We start from the raw sequence: 10,807 nt of genomic DNA, 5'->3' as shown, positions 1-10,807 counted from the left end.
TGCAGGCCTCCTCCATAGCTTGAATGACGGGCTTCCACCGCCATGCCGGAAAAAAACTCCTCAATAGGGTTAAGGACGGGAGAGCGTGCTGGGAGGTATGGGAGTGCAACTTGTGGATGCTGATGAAACCAGTTTTGGACCAGAGCGGATCGATTGAAAGACACATTGTCGCAGATGACAGTGTATCTCATCTGCTCTAAATATGTGAGTATGTGGGCCATGTTGTAAGGACCGAAGTTGGCATAGCAGTGGAGGACCCCATTTTGTGTGATTGCAGCGCACATTGTGATGTTACCACCATGTTGGTCGAGACATTTAAAATAGCTCTGTGGCCAATGATGTATCTCCCTTTTCTTTTTACTTTTGTCAGGTTAAACTCAGCCTCATTTATGAAGATAAATTCATGAGGGACTGCATCAGCATCCATTTGCAAAACTCTTTGAAGAAAAGACATTGTGTAGTTCAGCATAGGCCTACTATCAATTTACATGTAAAAAGGTTCTTACTTACCTCCATATATTCATGCCGCAGGTCTTTTACTCTCTTAGAATTTCTTTCAAATTACACTCAGTGGAGTTGTTTCATCTGTATGTGATGTGACGTGATGTTTTTTAAGGGTTCAAACCAGTATTGATAGAGAAACCTGATGGATGTTATTGAAAACTGTGAGGTCATTTAGAATATTTGTTTGAATTTTTCTGAAGGCGTATCGTATTATTGGCCAAAACCATGTTTACGAAAGCTCTCTGAGAATATGGGACCCCTTCCTCCTTGTCCTCCTCATCTTCTTTGTCCACGTCCTACAGGTCTACCTCTTCCTCTACCTCTACCTCTACGTCCTCCTATTCCTCTCCCTACCCCTCTTCCTCCGCGAGCTCCTCCTCTCATCCTCCGTCTTCCTCTCCCTCTTACTACAACGTTGCCGTTCATTTCTGTTGAAGACAGGTACACTCACCTTTTGCGTTTTTATAGTGATTACACCTGATCGGTGAGTTTACAATTAAGCACCTAAGTGTCTGTACACCTGACGGCCGTGTTTGATCAATTGGTTCATAGGTAGGTACTTTGAAAGGCAGTGCCTTGAAATAAAAGATTTCTGTCTCTAATGTAGATACGTTTATGTAGTGTTGCAAAACACTGTGTGTAGTGTTTTGCAAAAAATGTGAGGCTGAGAATGTGCTTATAGTTGTGCAGATCTGGGCTGTGGTTTTGCTCTTTGAGTGTCAGGTTTCACTAACTGTGTTATTTTTAATTTTAGCGTGTAAGCAATCGAAAAAAAAAAATGTAATGCGACAGTGTGAGACATTCTTTTTTTTCAAGCAGTAGCAGAAAAAAGAAAACTTGCACCAAAAGTTAATCTAGTGGGATTCAGATCAGTAGAATGTGTATAGTAGATGTGTGTGTGTGTGTGTGTGTGTGTGTGTGTGTGTGTGTGTGTGTGTGTGTGTGTGTATGTATGTGTGACAATTCAATAATTCAAGCCATTGATAAAGCACATGCAACACAAAGAATTTTTGCAAAATTCCATTTGTCATCCTCGGTTTTTCTTCTGGGTCTTCCTTCCCCACTCAGCCTCCCTGCATTGCCTGTGGCATACAGTCATCAAGGGGATTAATGTCCTTCAAACTTTTATATCCGACATAAATGACAGATTGTTTTCTCTCTGCCGTTTTGATGTGTGCAAGAGAGGGGCGCACGGGGGCTGCTTTGAAGTCCTTGGAGCTTTTATCTTCCTGTATTTACATTGGCTAAAGTGTTAAGTGGAGTTCTCGTTTGGCTTGAAGGATGTAATACCCTGCAATGAGAGATTTACAGGAAGGGAAATTGCAAACTCTATGTGCTCCTTTCTGTGGGCCCCTTCTAACAAAAACTATTTATGCAAATGCAAAGGCTGTGGATGGAAAGCACTCCGAGACGAAATTAGATGTTTTCAAACAGGCTGCCGTGCTGAGTTGGCAGATGTTCTGTCGCTTCAGAAGGGACCCTTTAAACAAAAGCTGTTGATGGCTCTCTGTGTTGAGTGTGAGCTGCGCCAAGAGCTGCATTTCCTTGGAGCCATCTGGAAGATAGCTGAGGATTTGCTTGGCTGGAGCTGGCCTAGCACAGGAGCACTGGGAAAGTGATTGCACTAATTGAAAGGAATGTTTATATTTGTACATTTTCTCTCATCATTAAAATGTAGATGGATAGCGGTACATTTACAGCAAATTTATAATGGGGAGATTTGGGGTTGGGGGGGGGGGGATGCATTTTTATTGCTTTTTGAACTGAAACAAAATGAAAGTTTTAACGTCATTGTATTTATTGCTGGTGGCAAAACTCTATAGGTGACAGAGAGCTCAAAACCTCACTAAATCAAATCAAATCAATCACCTTGTGTAGATCAACAGGTAAGGAGGAGTCTGGATTACCAACCAGGCAAATTGGACAACTGCCCAAGAGCCCCAGAAGCCCAGGTCTGCTCCATATAATTTGGTTCTAGATAATTTGATTAATTGAAAAATCTGTGAGGAATTTGCACCACTGAAGTACAATATCAACTATCTTCCATCTTATGGACTTGGTCCTCAAGAGGGACTCAAAACTGCACTGAAAACTGAGGGCAAGGTAGTTTTAGTGGTATTATTCTATCATAGGAGTATTGTAAAGTGGCAACCAACAATAATTTTCATTGTAAAATAGTGAAAATAGTGAAAAATAGCCATTGTTATTTCCTGAAGCCCAAGATAACATTTTCAAATTACTCGTTTTTTTCTGACCAACAGTCAAAAACCCAAAGATGCTGAGTATACTATCATGAAAAATTGGGAAAACTAGAAGATATTCACATTTGAGAAGCTGGCACCATTGAATCTTGGGTATTTTTGTTTTAAAAAAAAGACTTAATCAATTCATTAATCAACAGAGTGGTTGCCAATTAATTTTCTGTTGATCAATTAATCAATTAAGTATTTGATCATTTCAGCTCTAGTGTACTACCCTTCAAATAATGATCAAATAATGATCTATCTATGAAATCAGTAGGAGTGAACAGACCTGAAAATGTAAATGCACAAGGATGGAGGCTGATTCATGTGCACCACAGCAGGAATTCCTCTAACACAGGAACAAAAATATAAATAAATTGTCATCCCGCAGACCACACTTCTGTTATAGAGCAAATAACACATCTGCATAAAATGTGGTCCAGTCTGGGGAAACTTAAAAATTCTATGTCCTTTCCAAATGTAATCACCAACAAAGGATATCAAATTAAATAAATCATGAACCCTTTATAAAAATGTGTGTACAGACACACACTGTGTACAAAACAAAAACAAAAACTGGACTGCAATGGCACAGGCTGTGATGCAAGTGATGCAAACACAAGTGGTAATGTTGATTTCATATCAAAATTATGCCGAATTCTTGTTACACAAGTCAATACCTCCCAAACCAGTCTCTTCAGATGGCTTTCAGACAGGGTGAAACACTAGTTGAAAGTGTTGCCTAATTACGTAGCTGCCCCAATGACCCATTTATCTTGCCAAACCTGGTTACAAAGCCATTTGTAAAGTGGTCTCGTTAGAGGCTCAAACTCATTTCTCTCACATTGGATGGTGATGAGTTGACCTGTACCACCCACAGCTCTTGCAGAGTCCTGAACCCTTGCTGACCTGGCTGGCAAATCAGGGGTCAGGCTCAGATAGGACCTACCACGTTGTCCACCCCCCACATGACCACTGGCTAAAGGCTGCCATGACAGACACCAGACAGACAGCAGGGTATCCAAGGAGTGTGTGTGCATGTCTCTTTCCTTCTCTCTTTAACTTTAGAAAAAGTAGCAGCTATCTGCCACCATCTACAAGGCAGTGTGAGGCTACAGCCCCCAGCTGCCTCCACTTCAGAGGGAGAGGGCATGTCAAAACAGCACATGGCTCTGCCCTGCCACAGTCACGGCTGCAAGTGGAGCACTCTCACGGGTCATCTGGAGTGACAGAATGGCTGCGGCCCTGATCCTTAACGCACCTCTGCTTTGTTTATGGCTGTTTTCTGGCGCCCAGGAGACAGTTTAGGCAGCTAAACTGGCTCCCTGTGGAGTCCAGAGTGATGCAGTTAAACCTCTGTCAGGTTCACAAAATTGTAAATGGTGTAGCCCCAAATTAGGTATTAAACTTCTTTCCGCAGGTCAGAGAGGCTAACAGGCACAACACCAGGTCCAGTGTAGCAAATCTGATGCTGGTAAGGATCAGTAGCCAGATGGGTAAAAGTCCTTTTAGATACTCGGGTGCCCAGGATTGGAATAAGTTCCCTAATAGCATTAAACAGACTACAAACCCACTCAAAACTAAAACAATACTGATAACCTACCCCTGTAAAGACAGTTGTGTTGGCAGAGTTGTATGTGGCTCATTTAATGGATCTGGGTTTTTTTGTATTAGAAGAAGTGTGTACTTTAGCCTGTTATCAGAATAATACCTGTAAATGCCTAATGAGAATATTTTCTGTATATTGATGTTTTTTGTGCTTTAATATGCTGCTAATGTCGTACTCCACTATCTCCACATGCACGTACATGCACACACCTCCTCACACCTCCACAACAACTAACTCCAACGAGGACCACAATGGAAATAAGTCCTGTGACTTTCTTGTGTTATCTTAGATGTTCTTTTAATTGTGCAGGCACATAGTGTTGCAACCATGTAATCTGTCCTTTTAAAATGATTTGTCCAATGAATAAACTAAACTAAACACAGCAACATTTAAATTACACAAAACATGTTAACTGTGTTTTGTGAAGTAACTGAAGTATACCTAATAATAAATACTTGTCACATGAAATAATTTAGCAGTTTTTTCAACTTTTGCAACTGTGAGTCGAGCAGCCATTCGGCCCTCATGTTTTGTATTCAGGTAGTCTTTTTTTTGTGTGTCATTTACATCTTCTGTTATTGTAGATTTACTTTTATAATTGTGACTGTGTTACTGTAAATTAAAGTTGTAGGTATCACATGAATATATTGTAGAAGCTGTTCATTTGGGATATTCTAAACAAATCTAAAATACATTTCCATTAAAGGCCAGTATTCAGTTAAAAGATGCAGTATTTTACATATGTGTGTCAACAGCAATAAGCCACATTTTAAGTGTTAAGCTGACCTTTTCGCTCTCCTCAGAGGGCTTTTTTGAACAACCTTGTCATCTCATGTGATGCACTGTTGGCAGACAAGCGAGATAAAATGTCATTGACTTCTAATTGTGTTTGCGCTAATGCTATGTCAGGCCAGACCCCGGCCTCCTTTGTCCAGTCTGTAGGCCATTTGGCTGCAGCAATGCACTTGGCAAGCCAGATAACATTTGAATGGCCATGGTCTAATAGGCCATCTGTAGAAAACACAGTGCAGTCAATTAAGAGTCCACTTTCTCCAGTTGTGATGGCCATTAGACAGCCCCACTACAACAAGTGACTCTTCAGTGGCTTTTACTCTTCAGCTACCCGCTCCTTTTCATGCACAGTGTCCTCGAGCTGCCCAGTCCGTCAAAGACTGACTTATTGTCTAGTTTTGTCGTCCACTAGGCTTTTTCTAGTTTCTATTGAAATTTTCCACTCAATAATTTTATGTGACCCTGATGGTCAAATAGAACCTCCTTCACTTCCTCTTTTTCTCTCTCTTGTCCTCACATATTTTAACTCCCCCACTACATCACACAAAAGGAGCATAGCTCTTACCTCCCCTCGAGAGGACATCCTTTAGAATGATTACATACACACAATGAACTAATTTAAATGCCCTTAACATTTGTTTGACAAATGCATTTACTATTTTTCATATATAGTCCTTCACAAACCCAAAATCCTCCCCCCAAAGATACAACACACACAAACAAACACACACACACACACACACACACACACACATACACACATTCACAGGAAGTTGACTCTCCTATATTTAATACTGTTTCTCATTTGGGACTAATTTTAAAATCATGTAACAGCTGAGTCTGACAGCACGCCTGTGAGTCCCTTAAAGGATAGGTTCACATTTTTTCCAAAATTTTTTTCCCCTCATTCTGTGAAAAAATACATTCCAAAGTTTATCTGAAGATAATATGAGGCTTCAGCAGTTTGAGTTAGTCAAATCAAGAGAGTATGTTTTTGTCTTTGTAGAACAAGATCCGCCCTTTGTATTTCCACAGTGTGTCTGTGCTGAGATACAGAGGGGATTCTGTATTAAAAAGGCTGTAACTTTGGGAGATATCTAGTTAATTTGTTTAACTCAGATGAATGAAGTCTAATATTAACTTCAGATAAACTTTCATTAAGTCTCTTAATGGCCAGTGTGAACAGGAGGAATGATTACAGCGAGCAAAAATACATTTTAATGTAGCTATGTGGACTTCACTATTATTTTAAGACAGGCTTAAAAAGTTGTGAAACCGTCCTTTAAATCAAACACGCCACTGTGACATGAAGTTTCCAGGAGAACTTCAGTCCTGATGTTGGCTTCATTGGGAGCAAATACAGTATTAGACTAATGTGGCACTCCTTGTTTTGTGGCTTGGTGCCATTTCCTCACCCAGTTAGTTTTTTTTTAACACTGACTCATGCCAGCTGACAAGATAAGTGCAGGGTAGTTTAATCTAGAAGAATGCATCGTATTTTTACGCAATTATCATATGTTTTGAATAAAATAATAAAATGAAAGTTAACCAGTAGTTTGCCTCTGAAATGTAGAAGTATGAAGTAACATAAAATGGAAATACTAATCAAGAAAAAGTATCTAGAATTGTACATAAAGAGCAATACTTAGCAAAACATCTCACTACTGACTACCAAAATAAACTTTGACCAAAATTAAAAAGGAATATAACACAGTCTGTATTAAAAGAGAACACTGAACACAACATCATTTTCAAGAGTTTTAATAATTTACTAAAAAATAGTGTAAAAGTAACAGATATCTCCCACTAATGTGGATCTGTTTGATATTCAAAGTGATGACAGATGTAACAAATTTTTGCAAACTTGCCTTCATCTGTACATTTGTGTACACTTTACTTGGCAATTTAACCTCTTGGCTGGAATTAAATGAGTTTTGCACTGTATACTGTATATCAAAAAAGCTCACAGCAAAAAAATACTTTGATATGAATCACTTGAAAGTAAACCAACCAGCATGAAATGTACAGCTTTAAGAAATTCCAAAAACACAGCTGAAAAGTGTATATACAAGCATGCTAGGAATCTAACAAATAGCAGACTGAGGGAAGCGACGGGCCTTTCTAATGGTTTGCTTGACATCATTTAGGAGAGCCAATGAAATAAAGCATCATTCTTAAATATTTAATAACCTTGCAATGTTCAAATACCATGATCTTCTATTGCCTATTTCAAGTTTTTTAACAGAAGAGGAACATTTTATAAATATACAGTATACTGTATCTCCTGCATCAATTAGTTTAATTTAAACTCATTAAATAAAAAAGGCAAAATGTTCAGTATCTGTAGAAAATAAAAAAGAACAACTAAAATGCATTTTCTTTGATAAATGTTCATACTGTGTCCACTTCTAAAGAGATGGTTGTGCCCATCACCCTTATCATTAAGTGCCTGCATGGAAGAGGTAATATATATTTATGTATATACATATATATATCAAATTCTATGACATGATATAATTTGTATAAATATGGCATCTTTACAGTTGCATTAAAATGACAAATTTTATTTCAGATCCCGAGACTATTAACAGTCAATTGGGGAAAAAAAGGCCTTGTTTAAGTTTCTCATTTTCTTGTTTTAAATATTAAAAATAAGTCTCAATTCTTTGCAAATGTATGTCTTACATTATAAACAACACATCTGTCTTAACTGGTCAAATATTTTCCATCGTGTTCATATCTACAACACTTTGGAAGATGAGGAAAAAAAGTGCCATTATCAAATGCTCCCCCCTTTGGAGTAGATGAGGACGTTTGCCCCATTCAGAGTAAAGGTACAAGTTTCATTAACCAACCACAAGTCCCAAGAAGCTCAACAGTGCAGTTCTATACAAAAATGTAAAAACACCACTAATGTAATAATGCCATGTGTTTGTGGTGGCATGCCATTCTGCTGGTTGTATAATATGGAGTTATGTGGCCCTGCACGGATGTCCCTTTCTGCTTCTCTGTAAATGTCATCCACAGATGCTTCAAATGCCAGTAAGATGCCACCCATGTGGCACGTAATACTATTTTGATCAGGAGAAAGTTAATATTGTGATATGTCAGTAAAATGGGCATAGTTGGATAGATCCATCTGTTTTCTCCATCAGAAAGCACCATAACTGGCACAGAACCAGTCCTGTACTGGGTTTGCACGGGCTCGTGGTTAACCGAAGTTTTCATTCAGAGCAATTCACTCTTCTTGTTCATTACATTCCAGGCATGGGAGAGTCTGATTTGCCCTGTCCTTTTATTTGGCCATTAAATCAACGGTCTATTGATTTAAAGTCTACCCAAAACAAGAGAAGAGCTCTGGTGCTCTCTGGTGCCCAGAAGGAGGAAGCGTAGGCACAGAGGAAATGAAGGTATAACGTCAGTCCTCTAGAGTCCAAAAAGCTAAAGCATGTTCAGGATGGCGTTGTACATTTGGATCAGTACAGCCAAGTGGACGGGCAAGCAGGACTGGCGGTCTTGGGTGGAAGGTGTACATGTCAGCCAGGAGAGGGCGTTGTACTGCTCCAATACAAACCTGTAAAAAAATATAATTTTAGTCTTTTAGAGCTTTTAAAGTATTTGAAATAATCTATATTTTGTGTGTGCCAAAATCCATTTTTCACTTTCAATATTAATTCAGCTGAGTCACTCATTTTAATTAATATTTGTTGAAAATTAATTATAATTATATAACATGTAATTACACTTAAAAAATGTTTTTTTTTTCACAATTTCTTAATGAGTTATTTATTATTAATCATGACAATGATAACCATAAATATAAGTTTTATTACTGTTATCGGAAACAACTCTTGTTATCTCTTATCAGTTATGATACATGTGTAAATACTGCTGATAATTTTTACTGATAAACAAGTAACATTAACACACACGTGTCCTTAGAAACCATGCAATATTTATAAAAAAAAAAAAATGTTTTAAATACGTAGATCTCTGTGAACTACTTAAATAAAACCATTGGCCACAGACTTTGACTAGACGGCTTCAGGAGTTTAGACTCTGTTTTAACGTGTTGTGTACTTACCTGAGCACATCAGAGGTGGTCTTTGAGTCTAAGGGGTGAGGGGTCCTCTTGGTCTTATCTGACACTAGCTCATCTGACTGGGCTATGGAGATGTGGTGGTGGAGAGAGGCCTGAAGTGAAGAAGCAAAGGGCACAATGTTTACACATGCTTGGCTGTAGTGAGCAGCTGTATCCCTCTTTAATGTTTAATCACACAATTAAAGCATTTCTGCATGAATTCTTGATCTAATCAGTAAATCAGCATGTCTTTTCATCTCTGTGCTTTTCTCTCCCTCTCGCTCAAATCAAATAAGTTTTACTGGCTTTTTCTCTCACAGAAACACACATACGAACACATGCAGTGCTTTGAGTACCTTGAGGAAAAGTGGACACTGGCTCTCAGCCTGTGGGCAGGAAGCCCAGAACCAGTGAGGAAGTCCATTCGCTTGTGCGGTGGAGACGTAGTAGCCCAGAGCCAGTGGCTGCTGCTTTAGCTCCTCTGGTGGATTGTCCCTGGACAGCAAGCGCTCTCCCTGGCTCTATACACACACAGGAGAAGGCCAGCAATTAATTACCACATTCAATGTGATCCTAACAAATCCCGGGCCATGGCCTACATTATTTATTCATCAATCTACATCCTACACTGCACTGCACTGTCGCAGTTAAACAAAAACAATTCAGTTGAAGAACCAGCTGGCAGGCAGGTATGTAAAAAAAATTAAATAAAACTGGTTCAAAAAGTTAATATTATCGTATATTTATGTAAAATTGAAAGACATCCCCTGCAGATTAAGTTCAGAAATTGCTGCACCATACCTGCTTATTATTTGGTTTCCCGTGTTTTGAGTTGGTGTGCTTGAACCCAGAATTAATTTATGTCAAGTCAGATATTTCTAGGTTATAGTATGCAAACCTAGATCAAGATATGTAGCATAGTATAGTACAGTTTAGTTTTAAGGTTATACATACAGCTTTAATAAGAAAAATACTGTTTTTAACCAACAAACTCTCCTTTTGTGTTTTGTAATGAGTCAAGATTTCCTGGTAAAAAAAAGACTGTTTTTTGCAAAAAAAAACAAAAAAAAAAAAACAAAACCATAAATTTGCTTTCGTTCCCTCCAGGGAAAAGTGTAGCAATGATACACACAACACACACAGCTGATGTACACATGTGTAAAGGTCACAGCTACACTTTCCCACAGTTTGTCTGTACTACATGAAATGTGCTTTAACACGGCACAGGTTGTCAACACGCCTCTTCTCTCGTGCCTTCAAGACAAATTCCTCTGCTTCTGTTATACTTGGCAAAAATCTCTGAACTGATTGTTGTTTGATAATAGGATGTGTTGAGTGTCAATCAAGACTGCAGAGAAGTGGCCCCAATGTAAAAGGTCAAAATCAAATCTGAACCTGAAGAGGTATGCATTTCAGTTCCATCAAAACACCCCTTTAGTGCACAGAATTGTCCATAAGTCTTTAGTTATTTCAACACTGCCCAGCTTGATTAAATAGACAGATCAAAAAATCCAAACAAAATTATTCTAACAACCAGGTCAGATCTCTCTTCCTTCCTCTGCAGAGTGAAAGCAGCTC

General features: G+C 38.7%; 1 protein-coding gene across 4 annotated transcripts in view; it reads right to left on the bottom strand.

Moving 5' to 3' along the window:
* Positions 1-6,893: 6,893 nt before the first annotated feature.
* Positions 6,894-10,807, bottom strand: part of LOC122968514 (mediator of RNA polymerase II transcription subunit 13-like) — an 80,827-nt gene continuing 76,913 nt past the window's right edge. For all 4 annotated transcript variants that reach the window (XM_044333819.1, XM_044333822.1, XM_044333820.1 and 1 more), the window contains exons 29-31: positions 9,586-9,750; positions 9,233-9,342; positions 6,894-8,722 (exon numbers count right to left, since the gene is read on the bottom strand). In XM_044333819.1, coding sequence (XP_044189754.1) covers positions 8,590-8,722; positions 9,233-9,342; positions 9,586-9,750 — 408 coding nt within the window. In that variant the 3' untranslated portion in view covers positions 6,894-8,589. The remainder of the gene's footprint in view (positions 8,723-9,232; positions 9,343-9,585; positions 9,751-10,807) is intronic.

Source organism: Thunnus albacares, chromosome 18 (genome assembly GCF_914725855.1).
Source record: "Thunnus albacares chromosome 18, fThuAlb1.1, whole genome shotgun sequence".
Taxonomy (NCBI): Eukaryota; Metazoa; Chordata; class Actinopteri; order Scombriformes; family Scombridae; genus Thunnus; species Thunnus albacares.
The sequence above is the reverse complement of the archived record's forward strand: the minus strand, read 5'-3'. Positions and strand labels throughout refer to the sequence as shown.